Source organism: Tauraco erythrolophus, chromosome 14, assembly GCF_009769465.1.
Source record: "Tauraco erythrolophus isolate bTauEry1 chromosome 14, bTauEry1.pri, whole genome shotgun sequence".
Taxonomy (NCBI): domain Eukaryota; kingdom Metazoa; phylum Chordata; class Aves; order Musophagiformes; family Musophagidae; genus Tauraco; species Tauraco erythrolophus.
In genome coordinates this window covers 11,226,968-11,249,500 of record NC_141478.1, presented here as the reverse complement: position 1 = coordinate 11,249,500, position 22,533 = coordinate 11,226,968, and the positions used below count along the sequence as shown (strand labels likewise).

The window sequence follows — 22,533 nt, the reverse complement described above, 5'->3', positions numbered from 1 at the left end:
TTAGGCGCCCAAGGCTGGCCGGCCGGCGGCGGGAGAGTGGCGGTGTGCCCGTGCGGCGCCCGGGAACGGCCTCCGGTGAGGGATGGCGGTTTTCGCCGTCGCTCCGCTCGTAGGTCACGTAAGGGCTTCGCGGAGGGACCCGGCGGCGCGGGGAGGGTGAGCTTAAGGCGTCCGGCCGCCCCGCTGCCAGCGCAGGAGCCGCCCGCGGTGCCTCCTGCCGCGGCCGTCTCCATCATTCGTGTGTCGCTTTGCAGGCTGCGAGGATGCGTGTGTCGCCGTGATGTGCATCTCGCGTGGAAGCCTCCGCGGGCCCCGCCGTGCCGGGGCTGGCGAAGAGGCGCGTCTGCCCGCAGCCCGTTCCCCGGGGCGGCAGGGGAGCGCTGCGCGGCCCCGTGCGCCCGGTGGTGCCCGCCGGACGGGGCTGGGGCAGCGTTCGGTTTGATGAAGCAGCTTCAGCCCCTGCTCTTGGCTGCTGCAGCTTTTCTGGCGCCGTGTTTAAGCCACAGCTTTGCGTGTGCAGAGAAACGCTTTTACTCAGCTCGAGCTGTGGGATGAGCGCCCTTTTGGCAGAGTGCAGCCCCGTGCACCATTTTATGAAGCCGTTTGCAGCCTCAGTATTGCTTGCATATGTAAAGCTTAAAACATAAGGCTGCTTGCAAAAAACTTAAGTAAGCTGGGGTCAGGATGGCTGAATGCTAATATATACTGATAATTGAGCGCACCAGCATAAATGCAACGGAGAGAAAATTAAACAAAAAGTCAGCATTGTGTCTTGGGCTGTCCCAAGACTGCAGCAGGTCAGTGGAGTGCAGGTGCTGAGCCCGACAGGAAGCAGAGCCTCACCTGTGCATGGTCCCTGGCTGCTTTGCTGTGCGTTGCTGATGAGTAACTTTGGTTACTGTGGAAAACAGAGGTGGGCAGTTGCAAAGATTCATCTGAGTTTGACATCAGGAATAGGGAATTGCTGTCCAGGCCAGAAGGGCAGGCTGGGTGGTTAGGCTCTGCAGTCACCTTTAGGAGAGCACAGTCAGTTCCTGAGATTTCCCAGCAGTTTCTCACAGAGATGAATCTGGAGGACTAAGAAAGTGGAGCCAGTGGCATTATATTGACTCTACTGATACTATCCTCCTAAATTAAATGGTGGAAGAACAAGGCCTGCCTATGAGATAAAGTCAGGACCTACTTCCTCTACCTACAAGATTTTAATGGCATTTAGAGAGAGCAAGTTAAAAGTCAGGTGTTTCTGTAGAAAATGGTGGGTGTGTTTGGTTTGAATCAAACACGCTGAACTGTATTTCAGGGCTGTTGCGTTGCCTGTTGCTGTATTTATGCTTTTGACATTGTCTCACCTGTGTGGTTTTGCTCACAGGCCCGTGGGTCTCTTTGTGCCCGGCTCCAGGACTGGGTGAAGAGGGACGCTGGACCTGTGGAAGGATACGGTAATCAGTTTGGAAACCAACTGTCCCTTTAGCTATAGAGGGTTCGTGTAAACCTGTCCGATAACCCGTGCAGCCGTGTGAAAGGGCTTCGTCTGATGCCCTCCAGTGGCCACAACGTGTACTGATATTTTAAATCAAGAGGGAACAAAAGGGAATAGGACAAAGTGATCCTTTTTGCCCAGCCTAAAGGAGTTTGAGGGTAACTCCAAAGCCCAAGAGCCTTTGGGCAGCCCTGCCAAAGTCTTCAGTTAACTGTTGGGTGAGGCGTGGTTGGAGGTATCCCATCCTTTGGCAATTCCTGCTGCTGCAAGCAGGATGCAGGGATGCTTAGATTGCTGCTGCAAGTCAGGGCAGCCTGTGGGGTTCAGGTGCAAAATACCAGAGCTTTAGGCATGAGTTCCTGTCCTTCACAGAAGATTAGTTTTGCTGTGTGCCCAGTAAATGCACATAGTGAAAAGGAACAGGAAGAAAACCGCCAACGGGTACCAGGAAAAATGCATCTTGCAGCATGTAACTCACTGTCAGAGACAAGGACAACTTGTTTTTAACTGACTGTTGTCCTTTCACATGATCTAGTTCAGCAGTGAGCCAGAGTTCTTGTAGACAGGCCAGAGATTAGAACTGGTTTTGCCTCATCTGAGACACCTTTCAATGCAGAGAAATAGCTCTCAGATCAACAGCTCAACACAGTTCTCCAGGATGAGTGCTATACGCAGGATTCCAGATAAACCGAATACACTTGGTGCTAGTTTGCTCTGGGGTACCATGCTGGACCTGTTAATGCCCTTCAGCTTCAGTAGGGGACTGTTCTTTTGCTGTCAAATACAGCTTCCAGTTCTGTACAGGGTTTGGCCCATAGTCCCAGTCCTATGGATGAACTGCACTTCCCCTGTCTGGTGGACTGACAGAGAAAGATCAGGTTGATGTGAACTTCCAGCTTGGGCGCCATACTGGTCTGATAAGTAGACTTTGTAGTGGAAGTGGTGGCCTCCCTGTAAAGGATTTATATAAAGGCAATTCACAGTGACAGCTGGTTTTAAAAAACTGAGGTTGTTCATGCCTTTTCCTTTGCTGTATGAATATTTTAAGTGACAGGGTTGGGATTCCTAAGGGAGGAAATGCTTGGTTTACTGCTGATAGGTAAGCTTTTTTTAAACAGAAATATGCAAACTCATTTCCTGTATGGTTTTTAATCTAGTGCAATTATTGCTTGTTTGTTCTTTTTTTCAGATAGTTCCGTTGCTGCCTTTACTGTCCTGTACCATGCCTGGTGATGACCACTGAGTCGTATTCTACAGAGCAGGCTGCTCCGTACTCAGTCATCAGGCCTGCATTCTCCAACAGATTCATGAATCCAGCAAGGTAATGACGGAGCTGCTTGGTACCCAGAGAGTCCCACTCCAAGGGTGCCCAAGCACTTTGCGTTTGGCTCAGAAAATCTGTCCCTGCAGCAGTCCTGCAGGAGGGTTGTGAAGTCCCAGTGACTCCTGGGGCAATTCACCAGCTGAAAAATATTTGGATTGGGATCTTGTATCATCTGAGGTGAACAGCTAACCCTGGCACCAGGATACAGGTATGGTTTAAAGACTTGAGGTGAAAGCTGTTGGTGGGGCTGTTCACAACAGAACATCTGTTAGAGCAACAAAACTAGTGAAGGGTTTAGAGAACTTGTCCTATGAGGAGCGGCTGAGGGAACTGGGATTGTTTAGTCTGGAGAAGAGGAGGCTCAGGGGGGACCTTATTGCTCTCTACAATTACCTGAAGGGAAGTTTTAGGGAGATGGGGGTCGGTCTGTTCTCCCCTGTTATGAATGACAGGACGAGAGGGAATGGCCTCAACTTATGCCAGGGGAAATTTAGGTTAGATATCAGGAAAGATTTCTTTACAGAGAGGGTTGTGAAGTGTTGGAACAGGCTGCCCAGGGAGGTGGTGGAGTCCCCATCCCTGGAGGTGTTTAAAAACTGTGGATTTGGTGTTGAGGAACATGGTTTAGGGACCCTGACAGTGCAGGGTGAATGGTTGGACTTGATGATCTTGAAGGTCTCTTCCAACCAGATGATTCTATGATTCTATGATCTGCTTTCATCAGAACTGTTGGGGTCACCAGCAGCCCTTCTGCACTAAAGGCTTTGTTGGGAGGTTCAGACATCCTTGTACCTCTGCTCTGATACTTGTGTGTTTTACTCTGTCAGATATCTACTTGAAGAGAAGAATGTGGCCCTTGATTTTTGGCAGATAAAGGTAAAACACATTCCAATGGGTGGAAGTTGGACCCTGAACCAAGGCACACATTTTTAAGCAAAGGGAAAAAAAAAAAAAGTGTTAAAACAGCTTGGGTGGTGCTATCTCACCACTTCATTCCCTGGCAGAGGAGCTGTACGCTTTCACTGCTGTTCACTGGTATGGCCTTGCCAGTGCCAGCAGGGCTCACACGGCCACCTCCTGCCCTCTGCATTGGCAGTGGTTGCTGGCTGAGTCACCTGTTTGTGGTGGACATCATTTGTGCTCTTTGCAAGAGAGCAACTGAAAGTCTCTGGCTTGCCTTACAGGACGTCTGACAGAGTGACCATAACAGCTCTTTCTGCCCTAGAAATCTCTGAATTCATGGAATGGTAAGAAATGACACTGTACTTGCACAGCTGAGAGCCTCTGAACTCATCTTCTTTCGAGGCTTGCAAAACAGATATCCAAGAGAAGACGGTACTTGCCACTACCATAATGACATACTCAGCTCCTGTTCTTAACGGTTTCTGCAAAGCCTGTTTTGGGGAGTCTTTTTTTTAAGCTATTTGGGGAAGAACAGACAAGCTTTTGGCACGTGGTTCTATGTGAAATCTCTTGAGTTTTTGGCAGGCCTCTGTTTATTTATAGGGACCCTGTGTATTGTAGAGTTCGCTGCCTGTTCCTGACCATCCCTTGAACCAATGATTTTTGTAATGAATGTGCAATAAATCTGTGAAAAAGCTTCTCTGTTAATGACTCTTGACTGAATTCTGGTAGTTTTGACATACATGAATGAGGCTGTTCACAGAGCTAGAGAAGCCCGGTTGACGGGCAGCACCTGTCTGATTGTCTGGTGTCTGGAATTGAAGCCTGAACAAGGACATTTCAGGTGAGTGCCGGAACAGCCCCCACTGGAAATGCAAAGCTTCAAGGTCACAACATCAGGGGTGAGAAGTCCTCAGCTCAGAGAGGTAGAACAAATCTGTAAGTGTGGAGGATATACCCAGGTGGAGTTGAGCATGGCCAAAAAGAACAAGGTAAAAATGCTTAAGATTTCTCTATAGAGGCAATCAAGTACTGCAAAAGGCCACTGACTTCTTCCCCGCCCCCCCCCCCCCCCACCCCCCGATGAATGAAGGAGAAGCATGGGCATTCTGTAAAAATGTCTTTTAATATTTGAGACTGTAGTGAATGCTTGGGTATTTCAAAAAGTGTGTGGTAGGTGCTAACGGTTCACACACAAGGAAGGCGTATTTGTTTATCTTGTGTCACAGACTTCACGTAGTGACAAGAATACTTGATTGTGAGATCAGCTTCATGGTTGGAGTGTTTTCAGCTCTGTCTAGCAGCTGTACAATGATTGTCTTTTGCTATTTTTGTTTTTCTTTGAATTTTTAGCTCTTCAGCAGATACAGGAGTGGAATTGATGATTGCTCTGGAACAGGAGTTCCCTAGGCATCAAATGTGTACTGGGGGAAACAGTGATCCAGCTGCCACTGCTGCTTGGTGACTGTCACCTCTGGGAAGGATGGTATCCATTTCTAACTGGAGAATTCTGAGATGCTGATGGATCCTGTGACCATAATGGTTTTCTGCCAAGATCCAGGCCTGGCAACTGGTTTGGGTCAGGGTTCCTTTGCTCTCTCTCTTGGTAGACAGCTGGTTTATAGGGAGTGTGATGGAGCAGTTCATGCTGGAGGAGGGCATTGCTCAGTGCAGGTTACATGTAGATATGGCAGCTGCAGAACACAGGTTATGGGAGGGCAGTCCACGGGGGTATTGCAATTCCAGTATGTATCCGTAGGATACCAGGTGTTTCCAAAGCAAAGCAGGGGTGGACGTAATGCTGGAAGTGTGAGTTGAATGTGTAAAGGTGCTGGGCAATATCTGCATTGAAAAATGAGAGTCTGCGGTTCCCATAGTCCAGCAGGATGCCAATCTTTCTGGGGGGGATAGTAATTCTGATGTCTGGCGTCATCCCACTGTGCAGGAATTCGTACTTGTGCCTGTAGGCAAGGAACAGACGAATAAGCTGAGGGCACCCTGGCCGCTCTCGAAGGGAAGCGCTGTGTGCACACAGGTGTGTTCCAAGGTATGCTTCCTGCTTCATGGTCCCATCCCTCCTGTGCGCCCTGTGGTTACTGCCCCATCCCATCCACTTTGCGGAGGCGTTGGCTGTGTTTGCCGAGAAACGGCGTGCTCTTGCATCCGCACAGCCCCACCCCGCGGTGCTCAGACCTGCCTGTTACCCCTGTAACAGGCCTGTTTCATGTCCCAGACTGGCCGCGAATGGATGGGTGGAGACCCTTAGACATGGACAAGGTCAGAGCACAACATGGGACTTCCCATTTTTTTTGTGTCTCAGAGGGCAGTGTGAGTGTCCTGTAAATCGGAGGGTGCACCCTTGCCACTAGGTTTAGCCTGAAGTTGGCCCTTCCTCCATGAAGGTGCTCTATCAGCCAGTTCGACTTGCCCCAGAACACCGGTCACCCCCCCAGCCTTGCCCCTAGATGGCCATAGGCACTGCCAAGGAGAGCGCTGGCGAGATGACTCGGTCCCATCCTTCCCGGCCCTGCCATGCTGCCCACTTGCTCCCTGAGGGCCTGTGGTACTGAGCCCTCTTTCCTGCCAAAGTTACGGGAACTGCTGACGCCCACCTTCACAGCAGCAGCAAGGGAGCATGATCCCGTGAGGAGAGGCTGCCTGACTCGCTGTGGCTGGGCATCCTCCAGACTATGGGACATCATTTTTGAAACCCCACTTTGTAGATGACATTTCTGGCTGCTTTTCTTACAAGACCTCTCTGCTCAGCCAGGGCAGTGTTGATGGGGAAGTTCCAGCCTTCGTGCTTTTTTACTAGAAGGTGACATCTTTTAATTGTCGTTCCTGGACTGTGGATCATTGGAGGCCAGGAAGGTGCTCTGTATGTAAGCAGCTTTGTTGTGAGGGTAGCCCTCGACTTCCCAATCTAGTCACTGTTCAAGTAATGCTGAGGTCCTTTCTTTAACAGTTACTCAAACAGCTCTCGCTTGTGTGGCACGCTGCAACCAAAAATATGAGACTTCCATGGGAACATGGGCCTTTCTGAGCAGAAATGAGAAGATGGATTCAGCTGAAGTGGGTTATCTGGCATTTCATAAGGGCCAGCTTCTTCACTAACCACCTCCTCCACCCACACCACTCCAACCTGAGAAAATTTCCCTGCAGAAACGGGTATGACAGTGACTCAAACTAAGCAATGTCTCCATTCCCTTTTCTTTCTGAAGTCCATGCTCATTGCTCCAGAGGAATGAGAACAAACCTCAATGTACCTCTTAGCTCAGTGTAGCAGGGAAATCAAATTAGCCTGCTGCAGTGTATGGGAGAGTCATTAACTTTAGTGGGTTTGGTGTCCCTCATTAAGCAGCATTTCTGGCTGTGTGGGAGGCGACGGCCAGCGCTGCTCAGGACTCGGGCTGTGCGGCAGGCCAGCTGCTGGGGAGCCAAGAGCTGCAGGCGCCTGGGGAGGAGCGTGTGCTCCAGCCAACTGAGCTGCAGCTGAAACCTCCCTGCATACCAGCAGGCAGAGCACAGGCAGATTGGGCCCGTGCTATGCCATCCTTACCATTTACTGATTCTGCATGCTGGGGACACTCAGGTGGTGTCCAGGCTCCCTGTCCAAGGGGGCCCAGCAGCACCCTGGCAACTCTCGCAGGCTGAGCAGTGAGCTCTGGCTGCCCTCTGCAAGTAGGAGCTGTCTGCTGCTCTGCCTGCAGGTGTTCGTGTAGGAGGTGTTCCTATAGGAGACCTGTAGCCTCCACAGCCCTTACCTCGATGGTGTGATGATATGCCTCATGCACCAGGATGAGTTTGTTTGCCCCCAGATAACCATGTCTTGGAGTGTTTTCAAAAGCCACGCCGATTCTGTACTCTGTATCTTCCTCAACTTCCACCTCCCAATAATGCTTTCCTGGAAATGGGATCAGACTGCCCAGGATCCCAATACACCTGTGGGAGACAGACAGGAATATGTGCTTTGGCAGAGCATCACTCTGTGATGCTACTTACAATGTTTAGGCATGTAAAGTACTTGGGCATTACATACCAATACACAAAAGCCACTTTTGCTATCTCCTTAGCAGCGCAGCATGGATTTTTTGACTACAGTGAAATCCACATGCTGAAGATCTGACACAGAACCTGCAGCTTTCTTTATGACACCTACCCTGTTTTTACCTGTGGGTAGTTTTGTATAAATGAGTGGAACCATGTAGAAGATAACTCTTTTAAAAAAAGGACATGTAAGAGAGACCTTTCAGCTTGATTTACAGGCACAGTCTCAGAGTCAAAGGAGCTGGGCGCTTTGAAGGTGCAAGTCTGCAAAAACAGGTTTTGAGGCAAGAAATCTGGGCAAAATAACCCATGCCAAATGCTTCTGTAACACTCTGACTCAATTTAAGAGGGCAACATGAATCCTGTAAGACTATACTCCAGCTTTTCCTCAGGAAAAGTACATGGTGTATTGGCTGTCATTGCTGCATCACAGAGGATAGGTTTCAAAACACACTTTCAGTTTTGGATGGAGAGTCACACACAACCTGTATGTTTCTGTGGTAGGGTCATCTAAAGTTGTAAATTACAAAGGCAAAGGATGTTGCTGGTAGACACTGAGCTGGTCTACCTCTAGGTAATGCTGAGAAAGAGCTGTGCTCAGCATTCAGAGGGCCTGACGTGTAAGGATGGGCATGCACAGCAAGGCAGCTGTTCTCTGTGCCACCTCAGCAGCAATCACTTAAGGCAAGTGTGCAGTTCATTGCAAGTGCATGTAGATGTCTTGGGAATAGCTTAAAGGCTGCTAAAATTGGGACTCAGAGAGGCTGTGTTGCTACAGCTTGAGAAGGAAAAGGAATGATGCAAAATGGATGGGTAAACATCTGTGAACAAAATATTACCATAGTAATAAGAGCTGCAAAGCCACCAAGGCAACGTGTCAGACCGTGGGAGCTGCTGTGGTTAGGAAACACATTAGCCTTTCAGAGATCACACAAACTTCAGAAAGAAGGGTTTGTGATGTAATTTCCTTGTAGTAGAGCGTTAGTTATTTCAGCTTGGGAGCTTCCTCCCCCCCCCCCCCCCCCCCCCCCCCCCCCAGTATCTTGGCATGAAAAGAGGCTTCTGAGAGTTCACAGAGGCATTAAAAACTCAGCTCAGAGTGCAGAATGAGATGAGTGCCAGCTCTGGCTGTTTATGTGAAACATAAAAGCACCCTGTGGAAGTGGGATGAAATCCCATTTAGGCTTACCATGATGACTTTAATGAAGAGAACCTTCTATCTCCTGGCTCTTTTCTACTAAGCCATCTAGTATGTTGCATTTCCATAGAAGGACTAAGTTGTGGGCTTGTATTTAATCTGTGTCTGCAGATGCCTGTCCAGGTTATATGTTATTTTCATGGTTTCTGACTGGAAACGTGCATTTTGGCAAGCTAAGTCTCTCATTTCAATGGCAAAGGGCCCTAATTCTGTTTTGAAAGTAAAATCTGTAAGCCCAAATAGCATCAGCTAAATCTTTCAGCAAGAGGTAAGTATTCGGATCCCTCTCCTTTCCTTATCGTTTGCTTTGGCACGTAAATGCCTGTTCAAATTTAGCTCAAGGTTCCCAACATGTGTAAGCAGGTTTGTAGATAGTTGTGGCTGGCTGCATCTGTAATCCTCTTTATAAACTTGCATTAACTTCCAAATGATGCTTCAGATCCAAAGCGCAGCTAGAGAGATTTAAACTCACCAAATCAATGAGACCTGCTGAAAGCCCCATTAGATGCTTCCTAGCATCTATTTAAAAAAACCCAAACAGACCAACTGTGATTTGAACTGCACAAGCCTCTCTCAAAGACAAGGGTCAGGTGCCCAAGGCATCAATAAGTTTATTTGCCCATTCTGTAGTATTTTCTATAGTGAACAAGTTTTACATAAGATGAGTATTTGGTGGTTTCCATTGGACGGAGCTATATAAAAACAGCCCCCCAATCTCCACGTGTGAAAACGAGACCCAGGAAGGATGGGCAGAGCCTCCTGCACATTGTGCACAAGGCTGTATCACCTCGGCAGCTTGCAGACGAAAGGGCAGGAGAGAGGGAGCAACAGCCAGCAGAGAGGAGCAGCTCCTCAAGTCTTGGAAGCATGCAAGTGCTGGATCACTGTAATTAAAAGAGAACCTAATAATTATGCCTTTTTTCTAAAAAAAAAAAAAATCCCACTAGTGCTGTATTGAGTCTATGGGGTTTGTTTTGTTGTTGTGTTTGGGGTTTTTTTGTGACGTTTTTCTGGGGTTTTGGGGGCTTTAAATAATTAAATGGGAAGAAATCTTGGGAATTTAATAGAAGTTGGTGCACACATCATGCAAAGGGAGGTGTTGTTGATAACATGTACTAGTCACCCTAGAAATTCTCAGAAAAGAGCAGCAAACCACAGGGAGTTCAGTAATGGTGCTTAGGAATGATAATCCCAGTGAAACTGTGGCGCCTGGATAAATGGATACGGAGTTTTACTCTCCAAGGTACTGTGAGGAAAGCCTACCATTTCAAACTGGACAGTTATCTTAAGAGCCCAACTTGAAATACCTTAAATAAATCTGATCTTCTGAAGATGAGTGAGTAATCCATATTTTAAAAGGACCAACAAAGACTGAAGACAACCATAGTCACTTATGCAAAAACCAAGATGGAAAAAAACACCACACATTATACACACACATACAGTCTGGAAGTTTCACTTGGTCAGTGCCTGGCTGGAAGGTGAGGAGAGCTGCAATACCAGTAAACCTTTTTAGTGGATTTAAATTCAAGGCAGGGGTGTGTCATGGGCAAAACAGCCACAAACCACATGCATTAGTTGCAGCTGAAATTCTTCTGCGTACCTTGTAAAGCTGTTATCATAGACAGGCAGATCACACTCCGGGTTTTCCAGTTCATCGCATGCAATTGTAAATCCATCATCTAGAATCGCCAGTAAAGGATGGGCTGTGTCCTCATTAAGGCAGAAGAAAGTGCCTGCAAGAGAGGAGACTGCCTGAGGATAGCGCCAGCAACTCCTTACGGCATTAGGGTTTGCAGCAAGGGTGTGGTGAAGTATTTGGATCCACAAAAAGATTAACCAGTGCTCTGGAAGGAATCTGTGGCTGACACTAAGAGGACAAGGTTGTCCATTTGGAGTTTTTCAAATAAATGGGTATTATAGGACATTAATTTACAGCTTAATGTTATTTAATTACAGCCTCGTGAAAAGCAGAAAAGGGACCTTAACCTGGTTTTGAACCCAGCCAGGGCTCAAAGCTGGAGGCATTGTGCAGGAAGTAGCTATTTGAAGACGAGGGGTCCTCCCTGCAATGCATTGTCTGGTTTCAAGTCACCTTCCTCGGAGCTGAAGTGATCTATTTTTAATCACTGAAAGGAGAAGGGGGACGTAAAGGCCTCTCCATGGCCTCACTCTTCCACATAAGTGCCAGGAACGCTTTGAAGAGAAGGGATCTCTACAAAGGTGCCACATGGGCATCCTTCATGCTTCAGCACGTCCTCATGAGACCAGCCCTCAGAGAGGTAAGTCAGCTAAGCCAGTCCAGGATGAAAGCACTTCTGCTTTTCTCCCTTCGGAGACTTCACAAAGCAGATCTGACGCACTGCGCTCTGATGAGCAGCCACGTGCGTCACAGCTGCTGTTTGTAGTTGGTGTTTGTGTATCCACCCCAGTAAGTAAGAATCGGAGGTCATTCCCAGTGTTGGAGGTAAGAGCTTGCAGCTGACAGATCAATTTGCATCAGCTGTTTGCATAATGTAGACTCGGAGAAGACAAATTTCTCCATGCTAATCCCAAATGAAATCATTATCATCAAACTGCAAGTTACTTCAATGCAAATACAATACAAACAATGACAGGGCAATTACAGGCATGTGCTGCTGAAAACAAACACACGCTGTGCAAGCAGAATTGGCAATTTCAAATACTGAGTTTGATTTAAATAGTTGAAATACACACGAACAATGGTAACACAATGACAGTCTTCCTCTCCAGGGATTTAAGAATGACCATTTCTTTTCTGTGGTGTCACTGACGTGTAGCAGACAGGTTTCTTACTGAAACGTAGCCTTTCACAGATTAATGAGTGTGTGGTCAGCTTGCTCAGTAAGCAGGATTTGCAAATCTCTCGCAGAAGGTAAGGGCAGAGGAGACACAGGCATGGTGTGACTGCCTCTGTGAGTGATGTGGGAGGTCTGAGACACCCCAGTGAAGCTGCAGCATCATTACAGCAGTGGTGAAGATTAAAAACAGGTGTCTACCTATAAATCATTAAAACAAGCTTTGATTAGATGGTTGGGAGGGGAAAGGGTTTACGAACTTCCCTTTGGAGGAGAAGGTTAATCCTTGCCCAGCGTGGCACTGAGAGCAGAGATGATAATGCTGTTAGCTGAAAGCTGGCCTGCCTTTTCCTGATGAATGAAGGGGACCAGCCATCAGAACTTCTTCAGCCAAGCTGGTGATGTTCTAATATAGACGCAGAAAGATTTCACGTATCCAAACGACTCTAGAAAGTGCTGACTGATGGTCTCAGCCATGCTTTCCAGCAGCAGCAGCATTATAAGGTAATCTCTAAAGTAAAGTAAAATCACACTACAACTTTCTTCATTGGTGTGTCAGTACTTGGCAAGCTGGCAACATCTGGGGGCGTTGGGCTGATCTAGACTTTTAAAATGTTTAGAAATGAGTCACTTTCAAGTATCAAATGTACTGGACAGAAATAATCTGGAATTACAGAGCTAAAGCAATGCACTTATTGTTATAAAAAGCATTTTTTTAATTCCTAAAAGGTTACCAGGTGTGTAATTAGATGTAAGAGATTAGGACCTGATCCAGAGGCCATTGAAACCAGCAGGAATCTTTCTGTTGAGATAATAGAGTCCGCTGGAGTTGTTCCATGCTGTACAGTACCTGTGGTGTGTATCAAGACAGGTTCACTTCTTTCACTGGAACCACCCAGGTTTAGGGCTCTAACACAGATGCGATAGCTTTGTGTTGGCTGGAGGTGAATTAGGACTTCACAGTTAGGAATCCCAACGATAGATCTACAGAAAATAAATCCATGGAAAATGATAAGGTAGAGAACAAAGGTAGGCCTTTGAGATTATTTTTCTGAACAACAAAGAAGAAATTACATGATCAGCTTCTCTTGTAACCCATCAACAACACTTTTCCTTGCACAGTTGTCAGTAGTGGTGGTAAGAGATAGTCTGCCATGGCCTATGCATATTTTTACATTTGCTTCTGCCTTTTTCCCATATTTTTGATTAACATTTATACAATTAATTCTACTAACAGGAATGTTTATAAGGGTGAATTCACCACAAGGTCATAGGTCCTTTCTTAGTGCTATCTGATGCCACATGACTTGAAATGGTTTCATCTCTGCAGGCACGGACTTGATAGCATAGTGACTCACTCAGTAACAGTATCGCCATTTTCTTCATCCGTCAGCTTGGACAATTCAACCATGTAGGAATCAACAGGGTTAATGTCTCCAGATTCCCAGCACACCAGTGCTGCATTTTCACAGCTTTGGATCTTTTTACTCTTTATGGTAGGTGGTGAAGGAGCTAAAAAGTAGGCAAAATAACAATTCTAAGCTTTTGCTTGAAGGTGTTTGCAACAAACATACTTTGAAGACTTAAAAAATCTAATAAAGATATTTACTAATACTATATAGTTAAAGAAATCTGCTTCCCCAATGGAAAATAAACAGCAGACAGGGTGATTAACAGTACTATTCAAAGACTTAATTTGGACTAAAAAGGTCCCAAGAGAATTAATCAGAGAAGTAACATAGATACTGATTACACAACTGTTTTCTTTCTATCATTGATTTTATCTTTGTCATAAAGGTGCACCTCTGCTCTAAGATGTCAAAGACCACTGCAATGAGCACTTGAAGGTCTCACTCTGACTTGCTCAATCTTATGTCAGGATTTCACAGAAGAGAACCTGGGTCTGCCATTAATCTTGTTGCAGTTCAGCTATCAGGAAGAATTCCTGAAGACAAGCCACACTAATCAAAACACGCTTGACTGAACTGCAGTAACAAAGGGCAGCATAGCAGGTGAACCCACAAAATATATACAAGCCAAGAAAAGGAGGGCTAGGATCCACCTGGCAGAACTGTGAGACTTGAGCCTTATTCCCAGCTCTTCTACATGCTTGCATTTAAATAAGTTGTCTCTGTGCTCCTGTTTCTTCAACTCTAAAACAGGGACAATTGGCCTGATAGGCTCTCCAAATAAGAGTAGGAAATTCCCACGCAGACAGTAGACTTGCATCAGAAGAAACAAAGTGCCCAGAAAGCATTACTGGCATAAAATTCAGAGATGACTGTGAATTTCACTATGAAGGTCACATAGTCATATAAATATTTTTACCTGTTACATAAACTGCTCTTTCACTTGGTGGACTGATACCAGAGGCATTTAAAGCACTGACCCAAAATTCATACTGTGTATTCGGCAACAGATTAGTAATGGTGCAGTATGTTTCTTTGACTTTTAGCGTAATCTCTGAAATGAAAACAACAAAGCATTTGCAGTGCCTTTACACAGTTACCCACTCTTCCCCAAAGCTGCCTCAAATAATGGAGCTGAGGCACATTGTTTTGTGTGCTGAATTCAAGAGAGCTCCTTGTGCTCCATACTCTGTCAGCTCATACAACTGTCAGGCTGCTTCACCATGCCTTCCTCTAAGGAGGCATAAATCAGATAATGCATCAACTTCTGAAGGAGCCACATCACTCAGGGAAAAAAAAAAAAACAACCCACACCAAAAACCAGGAAGAAAGGTCACCCCCTTGTCCCTGAATTTTTTTCTAAAAAGACCCTGCACGTTTCCACTCTGGGAAGTGGGACAAGAGCTGAAGCTATTTCACTACTCATTTATCATTCTTCATCTTATAAAATTTGGACAGGTTCTGTTTTTCTTTCTGAATTGTCTATTTGGCACCCTTCTGGCTTCCACTTTTGCTGGAGAAGTGACTGGGTATTTTCAGTGAGAGGTTCTGCAATAATATTACTTAATAGTACTTAAAGGGGGCCTACAGTAGAGCTGGAGAGGGACTTTTTACAAGGGCATGTAGTGATAGGACAAGGGGCAATGGCTTTAAACTGAAAGAGCGGAGCTTTAGATTGGATATAAGAAAGAAATTTTTCACTCTGAGGGTGGTGAGGCACTGGAACAGGTTGCCTAGAGAAGTTGTGGATGCCCCATCCCTGGAAGTGTTCAAGGCCAGGCTGGATGAGGCTTTGGGCAACCTGGTGTAGTGGAGGGTAGTGGAGTTGGAACTAGATGATCTTTGAAGTCCCTTCCAACCCTAATCATTCTATGATTCTATTATTAGCAAAGGCAGTTTTGTCACAAGGCTGGGACATTTTAAGATGGTTCTGTTCTTTTTTTGTGCATGTGGGTGATGGGGAGTTACAGCCTATTATTAGCACTGAGATAAACTGTAAAAGGACTGCAGGGGTTTCAGCGGGCGTGCCGATAATATGATGATTTGCTCTCTAAAAATACTGTGCTTTGCAGTGGATGCAGCACATGTGTGTCTAATACAGTCCTTGCTCCCCAGGAAATGAAATGCTGCTGTTGAGACCTGACTCCATCCACTGTTCCCTTCCCACTCCTGCAATCCCAGCTGCTCCCTGGACCTGTCTTTGCTCCTGTGATGGGTCCTGCTGCAGCCAGGAGCATGGCAGATCCGGCAGGGGAAGAGCGACAAAGCCAGATGCAGGAAATGTGGCAGATACAACAGTTTTGGTGGCAGAGAGAATGCACAGAAGGTGCGCTGGTTGCCACCGCAAGTCCAGAGGCACTTGGGAACCAGCTGGTTTTGCCAGTGTGGGGTTAAGGTGTCCCCTTAGGTCCAGACCTCCTTACCTGCTTGTTCATCACTGTGCGTCCCGTTGCTCACTGGTTTATAGCACAGCTGGTAGCACTCGACAGTGTCATCTGAGAAGAGGCTCCAGCAAACTCTCAGTGAGGTGCCAGTTGCTGCATTGGGAGCCTGAGGATTGATCACAGGGGCACAAGGAGCTGCAGAGGGGAAAACAGGACAGTTTTTGAATGTATAAGCATGGTATGTTGTTTGCAGGCAAACACCTCCCCTCTCACAAAGGTGTTTGCACAAAGCCTAGCATTGAATAGAGTCATATTCCTCCCACGTGGAGAAAAGTTAGGAGCTGACCCTGTAAAGGGCTGCAGATAATAATAAGGTCACTGGTGCATGAACTGGTCTTGCCTCAAATCAAAATCTAAACAATAAAATACATAAGCCTCAGCCTAACCCTTCTCTGTAAACTTGACCTCTCCTGCCTCTGAAGGCTGTTCTTCTGCAGTGAGCTAGTACAGCCCTGCAGGAGCAACATCTGGCATGCGCTGTGCCCAAGGAGCCTCTGGAGGAAAGATGAGAGAAAAGCTGTCCAACGTGGGGTCAGCAGCACAAGCAAACAAGTAGCAAATGCTGTATTACTTTAAGAAAACACAATGAATGGGCACACAAAATATGTATTGTTCTTTCTGACTGTTTGTGTTGTGCCAGAAAAGATTTAAAATATTTCATATTTTTATTTTCTTAATTATTAGAAATTTGTTTGGGTTTTGCTCTGTTTCCTGTGGATAACAGGAAAAACATTTGATAAATAGAGGAACAAACCACTGGAATCCGGTTATCGAGAGAAGCTGTGCAGGTTGTTTAAAGCAGGCTGCTGTCTCTCTTTACTTTATTCAAGCAACTACAAGGTAAGACAAGTTATCACCAGCTAAGCATGCCTGACCCCTCAACAGAAGGAGTAATTTTTGTGAGTCTTCTAGGAAATCACCCAGCAAAATCAGGAAAGACCAAAATTGGCAGTTCTAGTAATTTTATACTGAGAAAAAAAAAAAAAAATCCAAAAATAGCTTCCAGTGTCTCTGTATATATAGGCAAACAAAAAAATCTAGAGGGAAAACTAGGGAGAAGCTAATTCTGCCTTTACAGTTCTCCTTTAAAAGAAGTAATAGACTTCTGTTTAATACATATCCTTAATTAAATATAAATAATAGGTCTGAAATAATGATCAGATAGGAGGAGTACCTAGAATAGTATTAATGGAGTTCATTTGTTGTTCAACTTCAGAAAAATCTATGACCCGCTCTTCAAAGTCTGGCAGTGTTGAAAGTTCTAAATCCACTTCTTTCTTTAAGAATTCTTCCAGCCTGTAATTGTAGAGGTAAAAAAAGCCTAATTGAAAGTACCAGTGTTGGACATACCTTTCTGTGATACCATTGCTAAGAGGAAAAGAACATCAAACTCTAAAATAACAGCTATTCCCTTAAAATGGTGTTTTCGTAGTGGCACGAAGCTCAGCCTCCCCATGCCCTTTGCTTTGAGATACACGGCCACACATCAGACCAGTGCTCCCAGATGCCAAACGGAACTGGATGCTGGTGAGACTGAGGGACCACGCGTTGTGTGCCCTACTCACGCAGTGAGCTGGCTGCCGCACACTGCGCTCCCGCTGAGCAGGTGAGTGACATTTCCCCAGCACCCCTCTGTGGGAAGCAAGCTATTAGCTCCATGACTTTCTTTATTTAGAATTTATGACACTATTAGTAATTCAGGACCTCGTGGTTCTGGGTGTTGTAAATTTGAAACAAAGGGGTATCTTTTCTCTGTGTTTTCATAAATGATGACAGTCAATTTAAATGTGTATTTTTTTTGCAATGGATTTAGTGTGCCTTAAGATTTCTTCCAACTGCTCCGAGATCTTTCAGTATGTGTTTCGAGCTCCCACAGCTTGACTTTCTATTTCTCTATACTAATGCATAAATAAGCCTGTTACTAATCTATTTAGGAAGCTCAGTTTTAGGCAGATTTTTATCCAGAGCATTTCTTTCAAGATCTTTAGCAATCCTGTTTCTCAGTCACTGAAATTAGTTCTTTATGACTAAGCTGAAAACAGTGGCTTATTCATGCTCTGACTCTCCCTTTGATTAAATATTTTTTTAAAATTGGGTCAAAACTCATTTTGAGCGTTAAACTTCTTAGAGTAACTTTTTCTGCTGCAGTTCGGACCAGAAATACCACAGATTTCAACAGCTCTAGTAGCTTAGATAACATTTGCATGCCTGAACAGAGTCCAGAACATGCAATTGTCTCCAATAACAGGCCCAATTAACAGCAAGGAACGTGACACAAAATCCCAGACTGTGGTACTACCTGTCAACCATGGTTACTGCTGCCTGTAGGGAAAAAAGAGAGAGCGTTAAAGACAGAAAAGATACATTTCTTGCATTAGTCTACATCATGCTGTTGACCTCTCTTACATGAATTGTCCCAAATGAACCATGAGAGTGAGCTAATTGGCTCTCACTCAGCTCCAAGAAAAAAGCTGTGCCTAACTGTCCATTCAAATGGACAAATCTTGGCTGAATTTACAGTAATATAACATGCAATATCAGGCAGTGACCAGTGTCTACCCATCTAGACTCGAGACTGTATCCTTCCTCAAGTGTCCAAAGTGCCAACAGATCGTTCACAAACAAAAACCAACGACAGCTGGAGAAAATAACTTAGTGAAATTATCTGCATTGGAGGGAGTCCAAGCAGTGCATGTTACTGGAACACAGATGTACTGTCCCTGGAGAAACCTAAGCAGCTGAGAGCTTATGACCAGAAGCTATTCACTTCTTGGTGAACAATGGTTCCTAGGGGAGATGTAAAACTGTTCACCAGCTAAGGAGAAAACAAGGTTATTCCAGAGATGCAGAAGAACAGGAAAAGTCAGCTTTGTGAATAATTCAGGAGGTCGGAGTGACATGGCAAGCCCATCCATTGGAGCTGACTGGAGGTGTTGGGAGATTTGTTTACTGTCCAGTTTAGAAGTTACTGTGGCTGTGCTACAGAAATGCTCCCACCCACCTGAGTCACGGGACAGCTCAGATTAGAGCAATCACTCATCAGCAGTGAAAATTCTCATTTTTTCCCCATTATTTTTCTACCTGCTAAAGAAAAATAATTTCTTGACACCTCCTCAACTTCGGGATTCATCCATCACTTTGCAGGAGCTCCAGATGTGTTTAGTTTGGAGCTTCCTGTTCAACTGAACTTTCCAACAAAATGAGCAAGAAAAAGAAACATCTTCCAAAGTGTCTGCATCAGCCTGCCTGCTGTGAGCCCAGAATAGAGCAAGAGAGCTGAGCCTGCATGAGGCAATGAACACTAAGTGCTTCCAGAGTTTCCTGAGATAAGCTTTTTGGAGAGATATCTTCTCTCTGAACGCCAATAAGACTCATTGAGCATCCAAGTTACAAACCTCTGCTGCTGCTTCTTGCACATTTTGGCCCCATTGTGTTGCCCCAAGTCAATGCCACCATGCCAAGCACCTGGAGCAGTGACAGCAACATGGACCAAGCACCCCAAACACTCTCTAGAAATAAAGCCACTTGGGACTTCACAGCTGGGGACTACTTGCAAGCAGCAAAGAGCATTTAGAAGGGACCTTGCCAGTTAAAGCTCTTTACCTTCATAAAATCGGCTTTGTCATTTTCCAGGTAAAGCTCCTGGGTTGTGTCTGTCAGCTCCTTGCAGGTGTCAAGATGTTCCCCACAACTGACCAGCTGCCCATATAAAGCTTCCAGCTTTTGCCTCTTCTCTTCTCCTAGTGCTTCCAACTGTTCTTCATACTTCTGAGCAAGCACTTGCACTGCATCGTTGTAATGCACCTCGAAGTTCTGCTCCTGCCTCCCAAAGTTTTCCTGCAAGGCATTTGAGCGTTTGTTGTTTGGTGTCAGGCCTGATCCACAACTCAGCCAGAGAAAAATCTTACTCAGGTCTGCCTAAAATTCTCCTTTCCAGGGAGGCAATGCCAGTACACAGAAGCTGTAATTTGACTAATTTGTGTTTTTAAAGGATTTATTCCAATCATTCACCCCCTCTGAGGCATGAAAGAGTGCTGAATTCGGCTCCAGGCATAATAAGAGCACCAGAAATTATAATAAAAACAATGATGCAAGTCAACTGTCTCCAACCTAAGCCCAGAGAGCACAACTAGGGACCCATTCTAGCCATAATCTCACAAGTGTTTCCACCAACACAGTCAAGCACATCTTTCCATAAGGGAAACCATGGCAACCCAGCAGGATCCATGGATTCATGCTGGGGGAGCTGAGCAGTTCATGCTGGTATCCTCGTTCACTGCTGGAGAAAGCATTAGGAAGGAAGATTTAAGGACCAGGCAAGGCTTTATTGCCAGCAGCTGCCCACTGCTCAGGCAGTGACGTCCTTCTGTGCCACATGCAGCGGAGAAAGGGCAGTAGGCGCTTTGAGTTGGTGCTTCAGTTTGACTTGCTGCCAGCTGGACCCATTCCTCCCAGGGCCAACTTGACATCAGGCAAGCAGGAGCACAACCCTTGAAGTGCTGTAGCTCGATGCAGCTGGTCCAAGGGTTTGCCTGCATTTGGCATTTCCATGAATAAAACCAAGAGAGCACAAGGAGTATGCTCCAGATGGACTAGTTAAATCACGGGTCTTTGGCCACTTAAAACTAAGATAACCTGAGTGGGCATCACTTTACTTCTGAATGCAACTGTCTGTGCAAATGCTTAACGTGGTTTTACTAGCCCACTTAAAAAATTCATTAGGATGGATTTTCCTGAACGCCTCAATCTAGGCAAACCCCAAGATAACTCTGTGCTCTGTTACCATAATTACTTGCCTCATTAACAACTGAACACTATGACTGTCAAAACTCTTCTAACCCCAGTACCACAAAGTTAGCCCAAGAAAAAATGCCCTACCTCTACGGTGATGAAGATCTCCTCCAAGTGACTGGCAAAGTTTTCCATCTGAGCAATTTGCTCTTCCAACTTGCACATATTTTTGTGAATCTCCTCCTATCAAAACACCCAGTGTGATTCTTAGTATGTCTGAACACTGGTTTTGAGGAACCACAGTACACTTGTGTTACTCTTACCTTTTCACTTTCCACAGCACTGGGGAGCTGAGCCACCTCATGATCCTTGTGCTCACCAAACAGTTTGTCAAAAGCTCGGATTGGCATCTTGCAGGTACAGCAAAAAACATCTGCTGCTTCCTCCTCCTCACTGACAGCCTGACTGCTCCACTCATCCGACATGCCACCACTGCTGAGCCCCTCTCTGGACCATGTGTGGCATTCAGCCTCATCCTCTGCTCTGGCTTTGGTCTGATCTTCATCTTGAGAAGCCTCGTCAGGAAGTCCCTGTTGCTTTGTGCTTTTGCTTTGATCTTTCACTGGAGAGCTGCTTTTCGATGCATTATATACAGAGCCTTGTGATCCTGTCTTTTCTGTGCAAGCAGGGGGCCATCTGCTCTCCACCATCTCCAGATGTCCTCCAAGAAGCTCAAGCTCTTTTTCCCTATCCTCATCAAGTCCATACATTTTAGCCAACTCTGCAACCTCCTTTTCCAAGTCATATCCAGCTTCTTGTGAGCACTGAAATTTTTCACTACTTAATGTAGATTCCCTTCTGGTATCCCCAAGAGATCTGTCTCCTTGACCAGATGACTCTTTGGGAAAGATATCAAACCTCTCCTTTGATCCATAAAGATCCATGTGATAAAATATCAAGCCTTCAGCCTCAGTATCACTAGACTCTGGGACTGGAGGGGAAGCTGAACGATAGGGTGACGGGTCACTAGTTTCATACTCCCTTACGCTGCCAGATCTGGATGACATCGGTATCCTCAGTGAGGCTTTTGAGATGATGAATCTCAAACCTGTAGAAGAGAAGAAAGATCCTTAGCTACATACTTAGATATCAAGCATGAGGTTTTCTTGCTTAAAAATATATAGATGGAATAGGTTTGGCTGAGGACTGCTCAGGGCCTGGAGGTAGGCACGGGAAAGACCAAAGCCAGTAGGAAGTGAAGCTTCCGAAGTGAAGCCACATGAAGCTTGTTTTTTCTCACCTCTGTGCAAAGCACAGCAGAGAGCTGTCTCTGGTGTGCATCCTATGTTTTCTGAGTGGCTCATCTGTGACCATGATGTCTGATTTCCAAACTGTAGAGCAGTCTTGTCCTCAGCTTGCTAACACTGCAGCTGTGCTTCAGGCACACTTTGTGCTGTTCTGTGTGATTGGAGATGGCCTGGTTTGAAGTCTGCTCCCCCTTCAGCAGCTGTCAAGTGCTCTTTCTGAACCATCAGTCAGGCATACTGTAGGATGTCCTCTCTTGTGACCACTGATGCCATATAACACACTAGTAAATGCGCTAAAAAATCCTGATCTGTTTTTTTGTTGTTGTTGCCATTCTTTATACTGAAACTTGAGGTTTCTTTTAATATTATTCTCATCCAGATCTCAGGTCCTTTCTATAAAACAGGGGAAAATACTGCCCTTTGGGGGGTCTCAGGTGCTGTGATAATATATATTTTAACATAAATGAATCTCAGAAAAAAGATTGATGATGATCCCCATGATAAAGCATACAGTAACTAGGAAGCAAGGCAGGTCATTGACCCCTGAATTGAGAGAAATCTGCTCTGACTTGGAGCTTGCATATTTTGTCCATTCTGTGCAATGTGGGAGGTGTGAAAAGAACATGTGGATGTGAAACGCAAAGCTGTATGATAAAGCAGATGCATGTGGGACAACCTTAAAGGTGCAAGGGCAATCTTAGTGCTGCCTGCCCAAGCCCACTCTTTCCAGCCAGCCCCTATTAACAACAGCACATGAAATCATGCTAGTACAGAGAGACCACACAGTGCTCTGACAGAGCTGCAGCGTCCCTGCAGCCCCTCCACTGTTCACCAGCACTAACAAAATCACAGCTACAAAACTACTCAGGTC

At 45.7% G+C, this 22,533-nt stretch overlaps 1 protein-coding gene and 1 non-coding gene across 2 annotated transcripts; one reads left to right on the top strand and one right to left on the bottom strand.

Annotated features, from left to right (window-relative positions):
• The first annotated feature begins 1,069 nt into the window (after positions 1–1,069).
• On the top strand, positions 1,070–1,200 carry LOC147527847 (small Cajal body-specific RNA 15). Its single transcript, XR_015222555.1, has one exon.
• A 4,215-nt stretch (positions 1,201–5,415) lies between these two features.
• On the bottom strand, positions 5,416–21,502 carry FSD2 (fibronectin type III and SPRY domain containing 2). Its single transcript, XM_009977843.2, is given in 13 exon segments — positions 5,416–5,668; positions 7,472–7,512; positions 7,514–7,649; positions 10,556–10,688; positions 12,622–12,755; positions 13,130–13,283; positions 14,100–14,234; positions 15,604–15,759; positions 16,799–16,920; positions 17,924–17,946; positions 19,228–19,461; positions 20,503–20,598; positions 20,679–21,502. Coding segments are annotated over 13 exon segments (2,361 nt in total). The 5' UTR covers positions 21,423–21,502.
• Positions 21,503–22,533: the final 1,031 nt, after the last annotated feature.